At 36.1% G+C, this 25040-nt stretch overlaps 1 protein-coding gene across 1 annotated transcript; it reads right to left on the bottom strand.

The window, feature by feature from the left end:
- Nucleotides 1–1458: 1458 nt before the first annotated feature.
- On the bottom strand, nt 1459–15533 carry LOC128366531 (GTPase IMAP family member 8-like). The gene is made up of 4 exons (XM_053327267.1): nt 15437–15533; nt 8440–9068; nt 4253–4820; nt 1459–2315 (listed from the first exon to the last, which is right to left on the bottom strand). Exons 1-4 carry the CDS (start codon nt 15531–15533, stop codon nt 1459–1461), a joined length of 2151 nt encoding a protein of 716 aa, XP_053183242.1.
- Between the last annotated feature and the right edge of the window lie 9507 nt (nt 15534–25040).

Raw genomic sequence — 25040 nt, 5'->3', positions numbered from 1 at the left:
TGAGTTTGATTCATTTTTATTTAGTCACTGAAAATGTTCCATATTTACATGTCTACAGTAAAGATGTCAGAAGATACGTTGGACTCATTTTTATTTCATTTATTTATTATTTATTTTTGAAAGCACTATAAAACTAGTGTAAGTGTGTATGTATGCATTCTTCTCTATAATCATCTGTGTGAATTTGTATCATCATCATTTATATGAACAGTGACCCAACATCTCTCCATGGATACATGACTCCTGACTGTACTACTCTTCTTACTTTTAAAATGTGCCAATAAGTTCATAATAATAATAATGTTAATAATTAATGCTACACTAAAGATGGTCCTGGATTCTGAAATGACCACAATGTACCAATGAACCACATCAAGGGTATAGTGATGATAAAAACATTATTCATGAAGCATTTTTCAAAAGCAGGTTATACAATGCTTCATAAAAGACACAAAACGATTCAAATAAAGAGCAATTTAACAGATGAAATAAAAAGAGAACAAATGGAGTTAAAGCAAAGAATAAAATGAGGGTTTAAATGCAAATAAAGAGCTGGCTTGTCTGATCTCTTTCAGCTCATTTTACAGTGGAGGTGCTCTGACTGTACAACTCTCCTCTGGTTTAGAGCCTTGACTTGTGAAGTACTCATAGAGACCTATCAGAGGATCTCAGGCTGCACTCTTGAATGGAGATATTAAGTAAGAAATATAGTCAGGAGTCAATTCAGTACATTACATTACATTTAATAGGTGATCATTCAAATATTAATACCCAACTGAATCATATTTATCATTAAAGTTGTGTGCTCATATTACAGCTGACTGTCTCCATCTGCACCAGGTTCTAACTGCCTTTACACAATGTACACTGATGGGCTGTGAAAAGGGCAGAAATCATGTTGTCTTTCTGGATATTTGCAACTTTAGCCAAATGATATAACAGGCCAGTTATAATAATAATGTTTGGAATAATTGATTACATTTATATGCCACTTTTTGATGTATTCAGACACGTCACAATACAAAAAAGAGAGAGAGAAAAAGACAGCGAGTAGAACCGGTTGAGATATCTGTTCAACATTGAGAGATCAGTCAGAAATCATGTGATGAAAAACACAAAAGATTTCTGAGTCCAGGCAGCATTACAGACTTCATATGACCTCTGTTGACCTCTAGCAACTGTGCAGCACTGCAGTGTGTCCTTTGTCCTCAATGGCTTAAATATTACATTGGATGTCATATTGTTGTTGTTTTGGACTGAATCATTCAAAAGTGTCCCATTGATGACATGATGAATAATGAATCATATAGAGGAATAGTTTGTGCAGTAATCTGCTCCTGATCTACAAATTAAACAGAAAACAAACTGAAAAAGCTAAAAAATAATTGTGACCATGATGATTCCTGTATCTTTGTTTTAATATTGGTTTAAAGCTCATGACTAATTCATGTTGGAGATTTACTGAATAACACATGCCTTCTTTGCCACTGCACTTAGAGCTCCCACTGTAGCTCCTACTACAGCTCCTACTGCAGCTCCCACTGGACCCCCAACCAACCCAACACCTCCTCCAGCAGCAGCTCCAGCAGCCATGGCCTTAAGAAAGAAAATGAATGAGTTGTCTTCCTCTGCACTTTTTCTTGCAACTTCATGTGTCATATTTGGATTTTCCTTCTGGAGTTGTTTCATTTTTTCCTCTATGGCCTTCTGAGCCTCTAAGAACATTTCATTGGTGTAGTATCTTCTTCCATTTCTATGAACCATTGCATTGATCTTCTTCAGCAACTCACTGACCTGAGAAGGATCCTTGTTTCTGTTATCAAAAACATGGTATCCTCCATGACACTGCTTGATGAAATTATGAAGAGCTGGATTTTGACCAATAAATTCATCCAGGGTGACTCCTTCCTCCTTCAGATCATCTCCATGTGTGAACAAGGCCATTGTGTAACGTGCTGCCTGTTCTCCAAACATCTTCTGAATGATTTTCACTGTTTCTTCTTCTTCTTTTGTGAATCTGTTTGGCTGGATCACAACCAGGAACACATGAGGACCAGGAGCAGCCATTGAGATACATCTCCCAATCTCTGTCACCACTTCCTCATGTTGTCTTCCAGTGTCAAACAGACCTGGAGTATCAATAACAGCCAGTGTTTGTCCACCAATCACTGCTCTTTCCTTCTGACAGCGTGATGTCAGTGAGGAAGAGGACAGCTTAGATTTAAAATCTTTTCTCATCAAGATGGTGTTTCCTGATGCACTCTTGCCAACTCCAGTTTTCCCAACAAGCACAATCCTGAGCTGTGATTCCTCTGCTTCTGTTGGAGAATTTCAGAAGGACATTATTGATGTTGTAAAGGACAAACTTATGAATGAAAATAAAAGTACTAATAATTACTACAACAAGTCCCTAGACAAACTCAGTCATGAGGTCTCTTTTGTGTCTCATTGTCACCCTTTATCTAAATGAGAATGAAGCCAACTCAAAACTTTAAATAATGAATATTACATTAAACATGATCTTGAACTCTGAAATGTCCTTTGGTAAAATGAAAGAAGCATAATTATCACAAAGTTCTTACATTTACTTCCTATCTGTTCAAGGTGGCGCTCGTGTTAACTGATTTACAATATATACTGCTGAATAGTCCATGATACTGTATCATATTTTATGTATTAACCGACCCAAAAATGAATCTGTAAAGTAACCATTAACAAGCTGTCAGATGAATGTAGTAAAATGACAAGTTCAGTGTTTCCCTTTTGAAATAGAATGAAAATAAATAAAATAAAGTACCTCATAACTGTAAGCATAACAGTTGAGTAAATGTACTTGGTTACTTTTCAACATGTGGCATTAAGGAGGTTGATTATTTCTATAACTTTATCAAACAGATGATATTTTGTTACATTTTGATTGTTGGATGACAAGAACCACATCAAGGGTAGTAATGATATACACTTTATTCGTACAGCACTTTTAGAAGCGAAAGTTACACAATGCTTCAAAAAAGACATAAAACAAGATTAAAATGTAAAACAATTTAACAGATGAAATAAAAATGTTTAATAGATTATCTTTCTTGCAGTTTAAAATAATGTTTTATTGTATTTGTTCTTAATTTTTGTATTATTAGAATGAGGAAAATGTATTTGGGAAAATATCAGAATCCAATTATGACAAATATTAGTTTAAAAAAAACAATTTGGACAGTGTGTTGCTGGTATGCAAACCAGCATCCTGCAATGACACATACAGTAAAGTACTTAAAGTACTGCATGTATATTTTTGACCCGCCCCCTCCAACGTCAGATGTTCCAATTCATTTCCTGTGGTGACGAGTCAGTCTAAAACATACAGTTAACCAATGTATAGATGCTAGACATACTTTTATTATATGCAATTTTGTTATATTATTATTATTCTTATATTATTATGATTGGTTCAATGCAACATGTTGGTCATTTTACCATTTTTCATATTGTGATTGTTGGTGTATCTTGATGAGTTTATGGATGTGGATCTTTCAGTGAAAGTATCACTTTCTCCTCACTTATCTCATTCTTCTCATCTTTCTTTCTACAGAATTCAGATGATTAAGTAAAGGACTGTGTTAAAACCACTAATAACCAATCGAGGAATCCTCCCAATACTACTAACCACTGAATCAATGTACATCACTGACAGTCTGAGTGTGTGTTCATGATTGATTGTTTCTATAGTAATTTTACCTTGGTGAAACATACAGTACAGTGTAAGTACTTATGAGCAAACTTTAAAAACATTGTAGGAATATAAATGCTAGTGTATTTTTGATCTGTGGTGACAGGTCAGTCTAAAACGTGCCATCAACCAATGTAGAGATGCCACAATTGGACATTTTTTATTATATGCAATTTATTATGATTGCTTTTTACTGAAGCAGCTCTGTATTGTGTTTATTGATCCAGTACTGTGTTGTGATCAATGCAACATGTTTTATTGTATCTTGTTTTTATTGATATGTAGATCTTTCAGTACAGGTATCCTGTACTGAAAGATCCTGTTTCTCCTCGCTGTCTCTCTCCCTGTCCATCTCCCTGTTTCCTTCTTTATCTCTTTCTTCTCCTCTTTCTTTCACATCACCCTCCCCTCCCTGTGATGAAGCAAAGGGTTTTGTTAGAACATCAACATACTGGGGAATCCTCCTAATACCACTAACCACTAAACGACAGACAGATGTCACTGACATAGAAGATCCTCCCATATCACCAGGCTGGAAAGTGAAATATTCTCCCTTGAAGATGGAATCAATTTTGTCAAAGAGCTCTTTGACCTGATCAGTGTTTTCCATCTCTCTGTTGTTGAACACATGGTACTGGCCGCTACATTTCTTGAGCAGCTTCTGCAGGTTCTTATCTTCTCTGATGAACTGTTCTATGTTGGTATCTTCCAGTCGGTCTCCATAAGTGAACAGCACCATGGTGCGATGAGTGACTGCAGGGGACAGCATCATCTTCAGTGTCTCCAGACCTCTCTGTTCTTGTTCAGTGAATCTTCCGAGCTGGATGATGAGGAGGAAGACGTGTGGACCTGGAGAGCTCAGCTCTACTGCTTTCATCAGCTCTGCTCTCACCTTCTCTTCACTCAGCTCAGTGCTGAAGAGTCCAGGAGTGTCGACCACACTGACTCTGCGATCCAGAACAAAACCTTCTCTCTTCTCACTTCTCAGTGTCACAGGTGTGCTACTGAACTTACAGTCAAACTCCTTCTTTCCCAGGATGGTGTTTCCTGCTGAACTCTTCCCCACTCTCTCCTGACCCACCAGCACCACTCTCAGGTCATACTCTGAAAATGACACAGCATTATGATTGTAATAATAATAATAATAATAATAATAATAATAATTGACTGCTGTAGTGGTTCTTAAGTGAGATCATGTGAGTCCTCAGAGTTCAAAAGAAGTCAATCAAACCTCTTTCTCTGGAATAATCTCCCTGTTGACATCAAACATGCTGACACTGATGAGTCCTTTAAATCTAAACTTAAAACTCATATTTTTGCTTTGACCATCCAGCTGGTCTCTTATTAATTACTTGAGGCCCTTCTACCTGTTACTATAATATGTTCTTATTTAACATCACTAAGTAAAGACCCCATCTGTCCTGCCAACAAGATAAATGTAATAGTTCTGATAATAATAATTATTGCATTTTTTTTACCTTCTTTTTTTCTGTTGTCCCCCAGGCATGAGTGTCTGACCTGTGTGTGTGTGTGTCTCTCTCTCTCTCTCTCTCTCTCTCTCTCTCTCTCTCTCTCTCTCTCTCTCTGTTTTCATGTTGTATTTTGTATTTTGTTCAGTTCTGTGCATGTCCCTTCTTCCTCTTTGAAAACAAGGGTCTAAGGATGTTGTATTGCTTTAAATGTTGTAAAACCCTCTCAGGCAAATTTGTGATTTGTAATATTTGGTAATACAGTTTTAGATCATAGGACTTGTTGTGACAATCACGAGTCCTATGAGCTAAATACAAATAATATTGACGTATCTTAACAGTAAAGAACTTCATGCAGATTACCATTTGTTATATTTATTAATGTTATTAACATGACATAGATAAATACATGGGATACATGAAGTAAAAATCAACATAGTTCTGTGTTGTTAGATCACTTTTATCTAACTAATAACAATTTGAGTCTTACTTCCTCCACATCTGATCAAAGTACACAGTGCTGCTGTCACTGACATTTTGAAACCAAAGATTATAAATCAGTTTATTCATATAAAATGTCATTTTAGAGGGTCACTTCACCCAAAATGTAAAAGAAAATCTCAATGAAACTGTTACCATTATGTTCTTTGAATATCCACATTAACCAGGACATTGCATCTGGAATGACATGATTATACTGTATATACATCTGATTATACTATATTCAAAGCTATGAACTTCACAGATTAAAATTCTCTTGTGTCCACATGTTGGGATAGTGGCGGAAATCTCAGAAATTGATGTCTCAAGGACTGGTAAAATGAAACCAAAACCATGGATAGATGTTTTTTTTGTAATTAAGTTGAAGGGACCCTTCTCAGCATTAGTGTGATGTATTCAGAGAAAAGAGATGAAAAGAAGAATATGTGTCCTTGTGTTTTGGACTGCAGAGTTCAAAAGTGTCTCGTTAATGACATGATGAATAATGAATCATAAAGAAGAATAGTTTGTGCAGTAAAGATGCTCCTAATCTACAAATGAATACAAAATTAAACAGAAAACAAACTGTTGGTAGAGATGATCAAATTGTGTAAGAGCTCAAAATAATTACTACCATGATGATTCCTGTACGTTTGTTTTAATATTGGTTTAAAGCTCATGGCTAATTCATGTTGGAGATTCAGTGAATAATGAATGTCTTCTTTGTCACTGATGATGTGTTCAAATAGAGGGATGAAAAGAAGAATATGTAGGTTTTTGATTGTGATGTCAGACCTGATGTTGATAATATATAAATGTTAGTAGGTTAGGTTAGGTAAGTTTTATTTTTCCGATCATTTACAAAATAAATTCACAAGAATTTCCATGAATCATTTCTTAAACAGATGTTCATGCAAACAAAACAAAAAGAAGAGAAAAACATTTTTATTCTTTCTCTTTTATTCTTTTATTTTCATAAAGGTGTAGACTGAAGCCTAAGCTTATTTTGTCTACCCTTTTTAAAAACATGAATTCAGTTTCTTTAAACAAAACTTACATAAGTAGCAGTGACTTTTAAACATGACAAAGTAAAATAACAATTTTCTAAACAAACAAAAGCATAACTATCCAGATACCTGATTTCAACAATTCACAAATCCCCATATTCACTTCTTACATAACTTTCTAATGTTTTGGTTTTAAATAATTTCTTGAATGAACCCATATTTTTACTTTCTTTCAATTCAATGTCACAATCATTCCATAACTTCACTCCATACACTGACACACATCTACTCTTCATATTAGTTGTTGCTCATTTCCTTTCAAAAATAAAATCTCCTCTCAGATGATAAGTGCTTGTCCTCTTTGTGAATAACCCTTGGATACAGTCTGGAAGTGTTTTACAATGTGCTCTTTACATTAACTGTATGTTTTAAAGTTAACCAAATCCATACATTTCAAATGTTGAGAGTGCACAGATAACATATTGGTGGGGTGTGTATATTCAACCTTGTTAACCAGTCTTATAGCTCTTTTCTGCAACAAAAGAAAATTTGTGTTAGTTTTGAAAGTATTTCCCCATATCTCTATACAGTATGTAATGTAAGGAAGAATTAATAATGATGTATGGTCCAAGATGTCCTTAGTTTTATGAGTATTGCAATAGATTTTGATATTTTTGATTTGATGTAGTTTATGTGGGGTTTCCAGTTTAATTTATGGTCTATCATTACACCCAGGAATTTGTTTTCATACACTCTCTCTGTTTCTACTTTGTTCATCTTGAGTTTAACCTCATTGTTGATTTTTTTATTTCCAAACACTATTAACTATGATGTCTTACTTAAATTCAGTAACAGTTTGTTTACATCAAACCATTTTTTCTAATTATACAATTCACTTTCGACTATATCCAAAAGCTCATTCAGATCTTTATGTAACAAAACAAATAGTGTCATCAGCAACAATAATGAAATGTAGCAGATATCATTTAGATAGTATGCAGCAGTGTACAGTGATGACATCAAGCAACAAAATGATGTTCTTAAAGTTTACCAAAATAAAGAAAAGTATCATTAAATGGCCATCATGGGTCCACAAATCATGTTGTCTTTCTGGATGTTTGTAACTTTAGACAAATTATATAACCAATTAAAGCAATAATGGTTAAATCAAATGATAACAAGTCAAATTTATATGCTACTTTTTGGTGTAAAGAAAAAACAATTTTTTGGACAGTTTAACTGTAAATATCCAGTCCAGTACTTCATATGACCTCTGTTGACCTCTAGCTACTGTGCAGCACTGCAGTGGGTCTGCGAAGATTCCCTCAATCAATCAATTAATCAATATTTATTTGTATAGTACCAAATCACAACAAAGTTATCTCAAGGCACTTTACACATAGAGCAGGTCTAAACTGAACTCTTCAGGTTTAATTTTAAAGAGACCCAACATTCACACATGAGCAAGCACTTGGTGACAGTGGCAAGAAAACTTTCAGTATGAATATGTATTTACATTTTAATATTGGTCTTATGCTTGTGGCTAATTCATATTGAAAATTTACTGAATAATGCATGCCTTCTTTGTCAATGCACTTAAAGCTTTTTCCGAAGCAATGGTTAGAACGTTCTTGAGGAACTCAGTTGCAGCTTCACGAATGATTCTAATAACAATGGAAATGAATGAGTTGTCTTCCTCTACACTTTGTCTTGCAACTTCATGTGTCATATTTGGATTTACCTTCTGGAGTTGTTTCATTTTTTCCTCTATGGCCTTCTGAGCCTCTAAGAACATTTCACTGGTGTAGTATCTTCCTCCATTTCTCTGAACCATTGCATTGATCTTCTTCAGCAGCTGACTGACCTGAGAAGGATCCTTGTTTCTGTTATTAAAAACATGGTATCCTCCATGACACTGCTTGATGAAATTATGAAGAGCTGGATTTTTCCCAATGAATTCATCTGGGGAGACTCCTTCCTCCTTCAGATCATCTCCATGTGTGAACAAGACCATTGTGTAACGTGCTGCCTGTTCTCCAAACATCTTCTGAATGATTTTCACTGTTTCTTGTTCTTCTTTTGTGAATCTATTTGGCTGGATCACAACCAGGAACACATGAGGACCAGGAGCAGCCATTGTGATACATCTCCCAATCTCTGTCACCACTTCCTCATGTTGTCTTCCAGTGTCAAACAGACCTGGAGTATCAATAACTTCCAGTGTTTGTCCACCAATCACTGCTGTTTGCTTTTGACAATGTGATGTCAGTGAGGAAGAGGACAGCTTAGATTTAAAGGCTTTTCTCATCAAGATGGTGTTTCCTGATGCACTCTTGCCAACTCCAGTTTTCCCAACAACCACAATCCTGAGCTGTGATTCCTCTGCTTCTGTTGGAGAATTTCAGAAGGACATTATTGATGTTGTAAAGGACAAACTTTTTTTCAAATTCAAATAAGCTTTATTGGCATGACAGATCAGACATCTTATCTCCCAGTTAAAAACTGGATTTTTGCCATTGCACTTCTTGCAGTACAACCTTTGGTATTTAAAATGTGGTGCAAAACAACTCAAAGACAAAGCTTGAATGCAGTTTTGCAGCCAGTGCATTGTAAAAGCTAGGATCTATTGTTTTCACTGAGTGACTAAGATGGAACTGTGTGAGGGGACAGTATTTAGTTTTGATCCTGCAAGTTATAAATAAATGTACTCTTTGTATCCAGTGCATTATAAAGCTAGGATCTATTGTTTTCACTGCTTAGCTTGGAGTGACTAAGATGGAACTGTGTGAGGGGACAGTATTTAGTTTTGATTCTGCAAGTTATAAATAAATTTACTTTGAATGTGTGGTAGTTTGTGCTGTTTTATAATGACAGCTACCAGGCCATGCTGGTCCATGTGAACGGACTGATGAGATGGTAATGACAAGAGAAATATATATAGAGATGCTGTTGTTATTAAATGTGTTTGTTATTAAATGTGTTTGTTTAATGAGTTTCAAGCAAGTTCAAATATGTTCATGCATTTAACATTGCAGCTAAAACAACTTCACTGTATTGTTATATCATTTTCATGTATCTGACAGTGTAGTCATGAAATAGCATTCCCCTGATATAAAAGTATTATTAGGGCTAAGATGAAACAACTTATTGTTAGTCAGAATAACAGTAAACTATACTGTTAGGAGTGAAAGCCATTTGAATGTTAAGTGACATGTACATGATGTGTCTGTAATGTAACTGAAATTGTAGCAATAACTGAAGATACACAATATAGTATCAATCCATGGGAATATATGTTTATAATGGTTATAGATATACATGTTTGGTTGGTGAGGATGATACTGAATTTAAAGAACATCCTTGAAATGATTTTAATGAGACAGAATAAAAATGGTGCTTGAGTTGGTCACACACTGATCATCTCTTGTTTGTTCCTTATTGCTCCACAGCCATTTAAGACTAAGCAGCACATAGCTGATGGCCCAGGTATACCTAGGCTTGAGACTAGTGTGAGTTGCATGGTCTGACTTTTATGTTACTTACATGGTTTTATCAGTTTGCTGTTTTCATAATGCATATTGTTTTGGGACTGAGGATCAAGGTGATGAGAAACAGCTGTGACTAACTGGACTACACCCCCCACACAGCCAGGACTGGTGGATACAGGACAGTGTGCTTTTTAAGATAACCTGAGACCGATGACGGTGCATAGAAAGACAGAGGAGTGAGGCATGAGTGAGCTCAGGGAAGCTTATACAATTCTTTTTTTCCATAAGAAAATGAGCATTTAAATGTTTAGCCCAAGCAACTGTATAAAACAAGCTTAATAACATTTAATTTAAAAACTACACTGTGTAGTGTAATATGATTCAAAGGTTTTTTAAATATGTAAATATGTACAGTTACATACATATATCTTGTGCAATATGAATGTACTATGCAAATTAGAGTGTATTTAAAGTGTATAAATGTTAAAAAAAACACAGGCAATTCAGGTCCAATAACCTGCAATGAACATATAGCATGTGGAGTTGCAGTTTATGAGAAGAGTAATTTAAAGATTGAAGAGCCTCACAGCCTGATGGAAGAAGCATCACTGCAGTCTGGTGGTACTGCTATACTTCTGTATCTCTTGTTTGATGACAGCAGGGTGAGCAGGTGGTAGCTGGAGTGGTTCTTGTCATCTTTTGGGCTCCACACAGGTATTTCATCTCACTGATAACCCTGATGCTCTATAGATGGTTACCAAGGATGTTCTGGGTGGTTTAAATCACCTGCTGCAGAGCCTTCCAGTCTTGGATGGTGTATATCCCATGTCAGTTTTCTTTTCCAGTCAGGATGCTTTCATTGTTCCTCTATCAAAATAAACCAGTGCTCCTTTAGTTTCTTTAAGAAATAAAGTTGTTGCTGAGTCTTCTTTACTAGGATGGATATATGAAATGTTCATGACAGGTCCTCTGTGATACTGATGGTCAGGTGTCTTAAACTGTTTACCTGCTGCACTTCAGCTCCACTGATGTAGACAGTAGTGAGTGTCTTCACCTCATTTTTCCTAAATGAACAATCAGCTCCTTTATTTTGCTGCCATTGAATAGTGGGTTGTTCTCTTTGCACTACTCAGTTATATTGAAATTGAAAGGGTAATGGAGGAGTAAACTAAATGCTCAGAGAATTACTTGATATTATACAGATTAAACATTAGCATGACATCGTCCTCTAAAAGGTATTCAGTGACAGTCCATGCTGGTGCTGCTTTATATGCAAAGTTATTTGATATTAGATTTAAAGTGTTGTCACACATACAAACTATTAAGATCTTTTCAAAAACAAGAATTAATTTAGACATAAACTGACTTTTTAAATCAACATGACACAATGTACATACAGACACATGATGTACATGTCTCTTCTCTACCTCTTCTATCCATCTCTTATAAATAGATTGAAGCAAAACTTCTCCTCTACTCGGACACAAAGTACAGATCAGTAAAGGAATAACTAACCCAAACTCAGACCAACTGTGTTCACATCAACATGTATGAATGAATGTATTAAATACAAATATTTTACAGTATTACCTATAAAAGCTCATCACTTCTTACTTTACCGTGTCTATATAGACAACAATGATAAACTTTAGTTACTTTGACTGTAATACAAACCCACCAACTACATTTAGGTAAAGTAGCTCTAAACTAAACTAGAAACCACTACTACTACTACTACTACTACCACTACTACTACTACTACTACTACTACTACTACTACTACTACTACCACTACTACTATTTGATCATTTACAAGCAAAACAACCACAAACTGTGAGCAGAGAGAGAGAGAGCTGTAGCTGTTTGCAACAAAGTAAAATAAATCTTAATGCTGGAGGCTAAACTGAACAATAAGACTAACTACTAAATCATGTTGTATGTGACTATAATGTAGATTTCTTTATTGGCTCATTTGTTAATCTGCTGCTGGGCTATCTAAGGGAAGAAATCATGGCTTCTCATTCGCTACTTAATCCATTTGCTATATAGGCTGAAGTCCCCCACTGACAAAGAGCTCTGTGAATCATACCTTGGTCTAGTGGAACACAGGACTAAACTCAACAGGCACCTTTGGATGGTTCTCATACACAGGAGGGCCAGAGAGACTTCTTGTACCATGGTTGCCATCACACTGAAATGCTTTTTACTCATCAAATGGTTTTATTTGTTCTCTTTCATAAAGCAAATATTTCATGATTTGTGTATTTTGCCTGCTGTAACTTGGATTTTGAAAAGTACTCTATAATAAGTTCAATATCATTATTACTATCATTATCATTATTATTATTGTTATGATTATTATTATCAAGGGCCAAAATCAGTATGATGTTCATCCTCCTGGAGTCAGAAACAGGAGTAGAGCACAGGAATGTCTTCACATAGGAGGGCTGGAGTTTTGAATGTGCTTTATGAACAGAGCCACATGATGGCAGCATTGTGCTTCCAAGACTGGACAAACCAGCCAATTACTGCGGTAACTGAGTCACTGCTGCCTTATGGATGCAAAGACTGTATAAACAGGTGACGAATACATAATTCATTAACATGAAGTTAAACCAAATGAAGGAAACACGAGTGCCTCTGTCAGATGAATCTAAGGAAACATCCTTAAGGTTAAGAAATCCATGTCAATGTAGATGTGTTAATGTGTTCCCTTATAAACAACATTTGAACATTCATCTTATCATAATTTATACTACATCATTGCTTCAACAAAAGTAGCATAAAATGATGTATTTAATAATATGATGATAACATTATACTGAATTAGCCTAAAGTACAATCTTAGCCTACCTTCCACATTTGATTCAGTTCATTGAGTTACTCTTCACTGTTGTTATTATTATTATAAAGTATTCTGTTTACAATCATGAGATACATGTACTTTACTTTATAATTGAGATTTGACTGTATGCTTTACATTTATCTGACAGCTTGTTACGAGTTACTGATTAAGAGTTTACAAACAAAGTATGATCAACAAGTACAGTATGATGAATTATTATAAACTATCCAGCAGTTTGTAGAACAGCTAGAATTTGCTCCACCTTCAACAGACGTTCAGTAAAGGTAAGTACATTGTGCCAATAATACTTCCTGATTATATTATCTATATTAGTCAATGATAAGAAAATGTTCTTCCTTCTTCACACTTCCCTCCCTTCGATCCTACTAAATTCTTGTGTGTCACTAAGGCACGTCTTTGAATTCAGAACTTTCTGTTTCCCCCTGATTAAAATCACATTTCTAGTTAAAAACTGATATCAAAATATAGATATCTATATATATATATATATATATATATGTACATAATTTTTTTCCAGTTTAATCTAAACTAAATGAAAAAAACTGTAATTTGATTTGATATTTTGTTTACTTTTGGGAATTTGTATTTTCTTCAGACAGATAGATCCAACTTGCTTCACACTGTACTGCTACAGCAACAAGGATCAATACTTTTTATCATGGAAATAGACAGGGTTTCTGGAGCCTTCCAGTAACTTTATAGGACTTTTAAAACACTTCGATTCACAGTGGCTGTTTTTTCACCAGTGTTTTTTCATGGCTGGAAATGACCCACAAAGAGTTCTAAAGGAGGAAGTAAAACTATTTGCATGGACAGATCACACACATAGCATAGAACACGGGACTTTAACTCTGTATAAATAAACTTTTTAAATGTTGATAAATGAAATCAGAATGATTAGAAATAATACCCAAAATATACTTTTTAAAATGGAGGAAATATATAAAATCAACCTGATGAGGGGCCACAGCTACTTTAAAAACAGAGATGTACCTTCAGTCAGTGGTGCAGGCTTAACATGCTGCCAAAACCAACTAGAATTAAACACACAATAAAAACACACACACAAACACACTGATTACACCAAACAACCCTGTAAAACAGTGTGACTACTCTAGGATGCTTCTTTCAATTCAACAGCTCTTCAGCAACACTTCCTAACAAACTAAAAGCAGAGTCAAATCACTAAAACCAAATAATATTATGCACAATAAGAGTAAACGTACTAAAACCCAATAAAGTTCAACTACAATGAAATATCAATAAAACAAAGATCATTAAATAAAAACAAACAGATAAAGGTCCCATAAAATAGAATAAAAATAATAAAATTAAAGAGAGTATAAAATCTTATTTCTCAGCTGAGCAAAGCAGCACGTAACTCTCCTTGTGCAGCTGTAGCAGCCTGAAGTTGCTTTACGGCTGGTTTAACCTGCTGGTTACACTGATGAAGCCAAACATGACTTCATTACAGCAAACCATACTTTAGAAAAGAAGTGTGATATACTAGTGGTTTGAAAAAGAGGCTGATCACATGTTTTATATGTAAATATGAACCATGCATTATATTGTAATATAATACAGTCATTAACCGTAACCCTAATCCTACATATATGGCTGTTGTAGGGTGTGCTCCTCTCCACACACCAGCACTCAAAAGCAGACCATTCAATGACACCATGGTAGATTGCGAAAGACAAGAGTAAATGACAGGGAGTCCAGCTCTGCCCGAGACCTACTATGAGTTTCAAGTTATAATATAATAAGTTATCATGTTATAATGTGATCAGTTGTAGCGATTCATATTCCTGCTCACTGATTTCTCTTTGAATGTTATTATCCTCCTTCATTGTGTCTCAATCTAATAAAAATCTAATGATTCCGACCATCTAGCAGCTGAAATGGTGACGGGTTTTAAAGGACAGTTTTCAGAGGTTAAAAATACATTTAGGTAAATTTAGCTCTGTCTCACCGATATGATAAATTAAAAATACATTTGTAACTTTTTGTAAACAAAACAAAACAAAAAAAACCCTGCAGTTTGTATTGCTATAATAATGAATGATCATCGCAAAATTCTCCAGCACACCTGGACTTGCCTCACAGCACACTGTTTGGAATCATCATATTGGAGGACAACCACTACAAACTATATTTTAGTATTTATTATTACTTAATAACTTCACTAATTTCTTTCTCAACCCCTGTTTACATGTTTTTTTTATTCTCTTAAACGTGTCAGAAACAGTTCACTGTAGGAGGGTCAATGTTTGTATGACATTAAAAGATACTTTGACAGGAACCAGTTGTTTATATGAAAGATGAATTGTTTCTCTGCTGATTGATATTTGGAGAAAAGTGAGCGGTCATGCCAAGAGTAGTAGAATTATAATTGTACTTACTGGGCTGAGCAAGCTTGCTGGCCATGTTTGTCTTTTCCAGGATGTTGATCTTGTAAAGTCTTGTCAGTCTTGATGTCTCGCTGCTGAATAGTTTCATTTCCATCTGATCTCCAGATTATAATGTCTTTCTAGTCTCCTCCCCTTCCTTGTTTTATGTAAATTTAATCAACCCTCATGGCTATTGGCAGTTTATCAACCACTGCAACAACTTTGACTTTTATTTTCAAATAATATGAAGGTAAAGTTCTTCTTCGGGGACAATTCAATTTAGACTCACTCATTTTGCAAGATAATGTGAATATGAAGTGTATTGTGAACTTACTACTACTGTACTTAGTACTCAGAGACTAACGTTTGGAGCAGAGCAGTGAAGTCCAGCATTAACACAGACTGGCTGACCAACACACACTGCAGCATAAAACTACTTTAACCAACTCTGAGGTGAAAAAATAACTTCAAAATAAGAGTCTGTTTCAGCTCAAAAACCCTGCACCTACTGAGTGTCCCCTGGAAGTAATGGTGCAGCAGAGAGGCTGCTCTCCTCTGCTGAAGACATGACGTTAATAATAACACAGCACAACACTCCAGCAGGGGCAGATTTAGTGATGTGGGGGCTTCAGTTAAACTCTGTCTTGCTTTATTTTCACCATCTCTCTAACTGGAAATGTTAGTATTGGCAATGATAGAAGTACTGAAGTAAAACTATTAAAACCACACAGTAAAAGTCAGTATTCATATTTTTACTTTAAAGAGTGAAATAAGTATTATTGACAGAGTGTACTTTCATGCACTTACCTTGTGGAGCTTTTCATTCTTATATAATGCTAGACAGTTTAACAAATAATGCTGCATATATATTTATACACATATCAGGCGTTATCAGCCGGACACACACAACTTAAACATTTCCTGTTTTCATGACATTGCGAGCCTACCTTTGATACAACCACCTCTCCCTTCTCCCTCCAGAGAGACTAACATGGCTGGCTTCCTGTTTCCTTGCACCACACCCAAAATGACTTTGCACGAATCATCCTAGTTTTAACACTCTACCTAAAATTATTTTTGTGCTATTTCAACGGCCAATGAGTTATATAATTCAATATTTTTAATTTCTAAACATCATAATAAATGTATTGCTTGGACCCCCACCAATAACTGTTAACTGAGGGCTCCAAACTTTACACAACACAATGGCATATCTTTCACACAACCACCTCTCACCCAAAATGACTTCACACAAACCATCCTGTTTTTAATACTCTACCTAAAATGACCTTACAACACCATATAGGTAAATGTGGACTTGTTTACTTAAAAATGTAACTCAAATGACGAGTTAACAAGCAAACCATCACAAGTCATTGTTATGTCAATGGGGTTTTTTTAAATGGAATTTGGTGCACTTAACATTACATCAAGTGCTGCTAAGCAATGGCTCTCCCTCTGACCAGATAAATCTCTGCCACACAGCCAGTGCTGAAGCCGTTAACAGACACTGTAACTGAGTTTATAATAATTCCTTGAGTATAAACAACAAAAATGACTCCATTAAATATTAACAGTGGCTTTTCTGAAGTGAATCTGAGTGTTTCCAACTAAAGTTTGTAAAAATATCCAGTCTAAAAATAGTACATGCACTCTAGTGTTTATACAGTGGGGGAGGGGTCGAGCCAGTAACCCTTCTATAATATCGACCCACCATTTCAGGCCTATTAAAAAAAAACCCTGAACATAGAAATGGCAACATGTCTTTTCATGTTATCAGCAATTCTTTTCTAACATGTATAATGTGTAGAAATCTCATTGTCCTTTTCACAACTTTAGGAAAGTTGATATATTTATTTATACTGAATTTACTTCTAATAAATAAATGCCAGTCTCACAATACAGAGAGACTTATGCAATAGATGATATTATATGAATATGAATATAAATGTGGCTTGATCATGAATGGAAAAAATGGAAGTGCAGAGGCTGAACTCATGGTCAGGAACAGAAGGCCGAGGCATTTCCCAGGGCAGAGAGAAGGCACAATGATCAGAGCTGAGCTGTGACCAGCAAGTCAAACCCATGGTGAGTGCAAAGAACAATCTGGCAATGAGTGAGTGGGCATGAGAGGCTTAAGTAGTGGCTTGGTTGCTAATGTGGAGCACCTGAGTGTCCAGGTGAACAGAGTTAACTGATGAGGTGGGTTTAGCTGACTGGCAGGCAACAAAAGAGAGTTTTTAATGATCATCTCTGAATGTTGAACTGTCTCTGTCCTTTTTTTCTTGTGTTCATGTTCATTTCAAGTGTTCCTTCCTCATAGGAAAATGCTGATTTTCCACACTGATTTAAAATCCTAGGATCCTGGCTTTAGAGTCTCCCAATTGTAATGTTGGATTGTGTGTGTACATATTTCCTACTCCATAGTGATAATATTATTCTAATTATATAATAACAGGTTAGTATGAGTAAATGTATGTTTTTCCCATGGAAAATGAAAAGTGCTGCATTGCTTGATTTACAGGGTTATTATGGTTATAGTAGGGCTGTCAATCAATAAAAACATTTAATCACGATCAATCGCATGATTGTCATGAGTTAACTTGCGATTAATCACAAATGAATTGGACTTTTTGTAAATGTTCTTTAAAGGGATATTTCAAGTTTATAATATTCTTATTAACATGGGAGTGGACACATATGCTTGCTTTATGCAAATCTATGTTTATTATTATTGAAACAATCCAGAACAATGAAATACTGCATGCTTCATCTATCAGTTATGATATCAGTTAAGAACTAGTTACATTCACTCATTTGTTCACACACACACACACACACACACACACACACACACACACACACACACACACACATACAGACACACACACACACACGCATGCACACACACACATGCACACACACACACACACACACAGTTCTGCAGTGATCCAAGCAGTAGTGAAGATTCACTCCAGGTGGGGAAAAGAGATCTGTGCATTAACAAGCAGGCATGGACACCGTGTTGAAAATAACAGCATAGACCACATGCTGGATAATGTGATGTCATGCTGGTCAACAGTGTTATAGTAGGTGTTGGTGATGGTAGCCTGTTTATCATGGTGGGATGATAGGATGCAAGACAAAAATACACTGATGGACAGTAAAAGGGCAGAAATCATCTTGTCTTTCTGGATGTTTGTAACTTTAGACAAATTATACACACATAATAATAGATAATAATAATATAACACATATAATAATAATAGTTGGAGTAAATGATTATATTTATATGCCACTTTTTAATGTACTCAAAGACACTTCACAATACAAAAAAGAGAGAGCGAAAAAACAGTGAGGAGAACGGGTTAAGATATTTGCTCAGCATTGTGTCTGCTTTAAGTTTGTTTTAATTCTTACTTTGTCAGAACATGATGATGTCATTTTTTCTGAACATTTTATCTGTAAAATTCCCATGTGGACTATTAATTTAAAAAGTTTAAGAAACACTGACAATACAGTTTAACAGGCCAGAGATCAGTCAGAAATCATGTGATGAAAAACAAAAAAGGCAGGCAGCATTATAGACTTCATATGACCTCTCTGGACAGGAGTTATTATCAGGCTGTCCTAACAAGTCTCTAAAGACTCTCCAGCTGGTCCAGAATGCAGCCGCCCGTGTTCTGACAAAAACTAGAAAGAGAGATCATATTACTCCCATCTTAGCTTCACTGCATTGGCTTCCCGTAAAATTCAGAATAGAATTCAAAATCCTCCTCCTCACCTTCAAAGCTCTTAATGGTCAGGCCCCATCATATCTCAAAGAACTGATAGTACCTTATGTACCTACTAGAAGACTGCGCTCCCAGCATGCAGGTCTACTTGTGGTTCCTAATATCTCTAAAAAGTAGAACAGGAGGCAGAGACTTCAGCTATCAGGCTCCTCTCCTGTGGAACCATCTTCCAGATTTGGAACACCCTCCCTACATTTAAGAGTAGGCTTAAAACTTTCCTTTTTGATAAAGCTTATAGTTAGGGCTCTTTGAGCTCTTAACTTATGCTGCCATAGGCTTAGATTGCCGGGGGACCCCCACCCCCATGATGCACCGGGCCTCTCTCTCCTCCTCCTCCCTCTCTCTCTCTCGATCTATCTATATCCATTAACACTCATGTTCTATTAATGCATTCAATAACCTAAACTTCTTCCCCGGAAGTTGTCTTTCTGGTTTCTGGTTTCTGGCTCTGCTTTCTCGTCCTACAGGTAATCTGGGCCTGTAGACGTCCGGATGACGGATTCCAGTCCCGGACCATCTGGCTCCATTGTTGATTTTCATTGTGCCTCTCTCCTCTATCCTTCCTTTCTCTCCTCTCAACCCCAACCGGTCGAGGCAGATGTCCGCCCACTTCTGAGTCTGGTTCTGAGGTTTCTTCCTGTTAAAAGGGAGTTTTTTCTCACCACTGTTGCTCATGTGGGAACAGGGACGTGCACATGATTGTAGAGGGGCAGGGGCTCAAAGGTAGAAAAGGGCAGATAAAGTGCACGCCAATTTTTTTTTTCCCGGTCCTTTACACAATATGGAAAGTAATGTAAAATTAAAAAATCAAGTGCTAATAGAAAGCTTACTACTTAGCTGTGTGTCCTGTGTAGGTGAAAGTGATATGCAATTGCCATTTCTTTTGTGTCAACAAATTATTGTCAACATGAGTTCATTCACAAGGCTTGGAAGACATGCAAAGCAATAAAACACTGGTTTATTATTAGGCTATTTAAAGTTTAAATACAGATGGTAATAATTCAAACACAGATACACAGCTTATATCCCCAGAATGCTGAAATTACTATATTATTATTATTATTATTATTATTTTGTTAGCTCACACAGTAGTAGCAAAGTCACAATAAACTTTATATCTAAACCTCGGACCTGTACTTCAGACCTGTAGTGAAGGAAATATGATCCGCCGTAAACACGGTGCATTCTATTTTGAAAATTAACCCGGTGTTTTATTTTGTATTTTGTACACGATTTCCTGTCCCGCACAATCTGCTCTGTGCTGATTTGATGTCCGGCAAAAATAGAAGCTGACACATTGACTAAAATAGAGCGTTTTTCTGAAATATTACTCATATTTAAGCACATTAAATACATTAACTAGTTAGACCATAACTCTCAGGTTCAAGTTGCTCCACTGTCACGTCTCCTCAGTTATCCACGGGGAAGCTGCTTCTCTCTCTCTCTCTCACTCACTCACTTGCTCTCTCTCTCTTTCTCTCTCTCTCTCTCTCTCTCTCTATCTCTCTCTCTCTCTGGCGGCTCTGTGACCGAGCGGAGCCGCAACGGACAGAGAAGAAGCAGACTCAACACACACAACAACCCCGTATTACAAGAAAATGGGTATGGTAGAATACCGTGGAGTTTTTATTTTATTTTTTTACATCCCTAACAGACATTTATTAATGTTATTTAAAAAACAACAACAACACACACACAGAGGGCACTTTTTAATACGAGGCAAAAAGGGCAGGGGCTCAAGCACCCCTAGGGCCCTATGTGTGCACGTGCCTGTGTGGGAATGTTGGGTCTCTTTAAAGTTAAAACCTGAAGAGTTTGGTTTAGAACCTGCTCTATGTGTAAAGTGCCTTGAGATAACTTTGTTGTGATTTGGCGCTATACAAATAAAGATTGACATAAAGATTGACATGACAAAGAGTTACGGTTTTCTCACAGTTTGCAATTGTTCGGGCCCTTGTCAGAAGCCAAATTCTGGGGCATTTTCAGAATTCTTTCCAAGCAGATTCTCAAATCGCCGTAGCAACCGCAGGGCCTTAGCTGACCTTGGCAACCTGTTGCTGGGCAGAATCTGATCTACTCTTTTGTGATTGGCTAAACTGATCTACCTTTTTGTGATTGGCTAATTCTACCTGTCTGTCTGTTTTGCCAGTTAACTGAGCTAATTCATTTGAATGGAGATTAATTCATGTTTTTACTGAGGACACAATAAATAGTTTTATTGTTTTGTATTATAGTTATATGATTTGTGGTATATAAAAAGATTCAACATTTATCAATAGAAGAACAAAATGTACATAATATAATTTCATACAACCAAGTAATTTAAAATAAAAAGTATAATAAAATCTACTCTCTTAATTATTTGAAGATTTACTTAATAATTTCATAACAGTGATGTTCCTGTCTGTGGAAAAAATGAAGTAGACTTTAATTCATAAGTTTAAATAAATATTATTTATGCTTAAATATGATAATAACATTTACTTAATATCTTCAGGGATGTTAAGTTGAGAATAAAGTACATTCATAAAGAAAAAATAAATCATGTACTCGTCCCGGCAGTAGCCTCGTGGCACTCAAAATTTCCCTGGAATTTTCTAGTATTTACTTAATATTTTCAGAGATGTTAGGTTGAGAATGAAGCTCATTACACTTGACACTGACTAGTAAGATGTACTTAATAGTCTAAACCAGAATATGATCAGGGTGACTTTTGAACACTGGAAATAAATCGTGTACTCATCCCGGCAGCAGCCCCGTGGCTCTCAACATTTCCCTGGAATTTTCTAGTATTATTATATAATAATTATATAATAATTATTATTATATTTAAATCCAATCATTGTAATTTCATTTAATAAATGAACTATTTTCTTTGCCTGTAAATTCTGTGCTGCAACAATCATGGTAACTTCATCTTAAAATCATGTGTTGTATCATAGAAAAAAGAAAAGAATTACCTGACAACAACATCTCATAAGTCAATTTGTAACTTCTCTGGTTCAGAGATGATATTATAAAGAGGACAGGTGGTTCAGAGATGATGTTATTATATTATAAAGAGGTCAGTAATACGGGGTTGTTGTGTGTGTTGAGCCTGCTGATTCTTTATCCGTTGCGGTTCCGCTCGGTCACAGAGGAGAGAGAGAGAGGGGGGGGGGGGGGATAACTGAGGAGATGTGACAGTTGAGCAACTTCAACTTGTGATTGTAGGAGGAGAGAAGAGTCTTTCTCATCACACTAAGTATGTGTTTTGGGAGTGCTCTGCACATCTACTTAATAAACCGGTCCAACAATGGCAGTGTGTGAGAATTAAAACTTGTTGACTGACACAAAGTCATGCAGTAATCTTTAAATGGACAGTACAAGTCATGAAGTACCTCGTTTATATGGGTAAACAGGATGGGTTCCAGGATGTGGCAAACTTAAAAGTGACTTGATACTAGAGTGAAACCTAAACATAATCTTTTTTACTAGTAGGAACTGCAGGATAACAAGGAAGTATCCTAAAGACTCTGAAAACTCTATAACACACATAGATGTGCAAGAGATTCTGTTAATACTACACTGAGTGAAGGGTGGTACTACAGTCAGTGTGTGAGTAGATGTGTAGCAGTGGAAAACACACAAGCTCCATGCAAACACTATGGTTAAGCATTTCTTAAAAGGGGTCAGGAGACAACAACCTGTGCTGCACAAAAGGAAAGTGTTAGACATTAGTTTAATAAGTAACTGTGATGAAGGGCATAATGACTGTCTCTGTGTTTATCCAGTGGCCGATGCATTGAGATCACAATAGAAACATTCTACCCCTCCCTGCATTTCTTGTTTTTTGTCTGACACAGATTATGAGGTTTCCAGTAAGCTGTGTGGTACATTCACAGTCAACATGTTAGACAGGTAGGGTGACATTGTAGGAGGAGAGAAGAGTCTTTCTCATCACACTAAGTATGTGTTTTGGGAGTGCTCTGCACATCTACTTAATAAACCGGTCCAACAATGGCAGTGCGTGAGAATTCAAACTGGTTGACTGACACCAAGTCATGCAGTACTCTTTAAATGGGTAGTGCACGTCATACAGTATCTCGTTCATATGGGTAAACAGGATGGGTTCCAAGATGTGCCAAACTTAAAAGTGGCCTGATACAAGAGTGAAACCTAAACATAATCTTTTTTATATTGTAGGAACTGCAGGATAAAAAGCAATTATTCTGTTAACAGATACAACATTGTTCATTATTAGTAATTATCACCTAAATTTTACACTAGCCTACAGTATTTTGTGTCCCAGAGAGAACCTTCAGACTGACAGACAGCAAGTTTGAACCAGTTACCATCAAACATGAAGCAGCTGCTGAAGAACAAGAGGATCTGAAAGGTTAACATATGATATCATTTGTCACAGGGTGAGCTCGTGCCCTATAAAGTAAGATGCACACTTACACATACACACTATATAGTCATGTCCATTATTAATTAGATCAAGCTGGCTGGGAGGTGACTCTGTTGTAGTGTAGAGTAGCATGAATTCACATCTTCATTATTACTTCTGTTACACTTTTAAGAAAAGATACAGAAACTAGATTTAGTTTTTTCAAACATTTCTGTTTATTGTTAAGTGTTGAATGAGCTAATTGTTTCTAACCTGTTTCTCCTCTGCTGGACTTGTACTCCTCTGGTTAGACCTGGAACTGCCAAACCATACTGGAGGGTACCATTAGCTTATAAAAGGGGGTTCACAGAGGAAGGTGCCAAGTATGATAGAGGTGGAGGGGTGTTTTCTGGTTGTTTAATTTGTAATGATATTTTAAATGTATATGGAGGAAAGTTCATGCCTAAATGTGTTTGAGTATGTTTTGATTCAAATATTTGAGCATTTTGTGGACCAATATGAGCATATAACAACATATATAACAACTTCTTTGTCAGTTATGATCATTGTGAGTGTCATTAACTTTGTTTCTACTGCTTTTTCTCATAGCTGTTCCTGTACATTCACTCACCTGTCTTCAGCATCAGGTTGCAGCTGAACAGAGCTCACAGTTTTGCAGTGATCCTGCAGAGGGCAGCAAAGATCCACACACAGACTACATGCAGTAGTGAAGATTCACTTCATGTGAACATAAAGTGATATGTGCATTACAAGGTAAGGCAAGACAAGGCAGTTTTATTTATTATATAGCGCATTTCATACACAATGGCAACTCAATGTACTTTACATAAAACAGAAAAACATGCAATTTGAGAAACATTAAAACATACAATTAACCCCCCCCCCCCATCCCCCCACCCCCCACACTAATAATAAAAACATAGTACAGAAAAATAGAAAGATAGAAATAAAATGCTAGAATTGAGCATTAAATATAAGATTGCAGCATAAAATAGTGATTTGCTTTAAAATCATTAAAAGGACATAGAGTGCAAATGAAAGATTAAAATGTAAAGTGCTTTTAAAGAGCTCAATCATAAGCACAGGAGAAGAGACGTGTTTTTAACCTGGATTTAAAAGTGTTCACAGTTGGGGCTGATTTCAGTTCTGCTGGTAGTTTGTTCCAGTTGTGTGCAGCATAAAAGCTGCTTCACCATGTTTAGTTTGAACTCTGGGCTCAACTATCTGACCTGAGTCAGTAGATCTCAGAGCTCTACTGGGTTTCTATTCTACTAACACGTCATTAATGTATTCTGGACCTAAACCATTCAGTGATTTGTAGACCAGTAGCAGAACTTTAAAATCTATTCTATAGCTGACTGGGAGCCAGTGTAAAGACTTTAGAACTGACTGGGAGCCAGTGTAAAGACTTTAGAACTGGAGTAATGTG

This window comes from Scomber japonicus, chromosome 2, assembly GCF_027409825.1.
Source record: "Scomber japonicus isolate fScoJap1 chromosome 2, fScoJap1.pri, whole genome shotgun sequence".
NCBI classification, from domain to species: domain Eukaryota; kingdom Metazoa; phylum Chordata; class Actinopteri; order Scombriformes; family Scombridae; genus Scomber; species Scomber japonicus.
This window is presented reverse-complemented; position numbering and strand designations above follow the sequence as displayed.

Coding starts and splice junctions, on each gene's coding strand:
- LOC128366531 (XM_053327267.1), bottom strand. CDS start 15,533: ATGAAACTATTCAGCAGCGAGACATCAAGACTGACAAGACTTTACAAG. Junction 9,069..15,436: donor CAGCAAGCTTGCTCAGCCCA/GTAAGTACAATT, acceptor ATTCTCCAACAG/AAGCAGAGGAATCACAGCTC. Junction 4,821..8,439: donor AGAAGGCCATAGAGGAAAAA/ATGAAACAACTC, acceptor TCAGAGTATGAC/CTGAGAGTGGTGCTGGTGGG.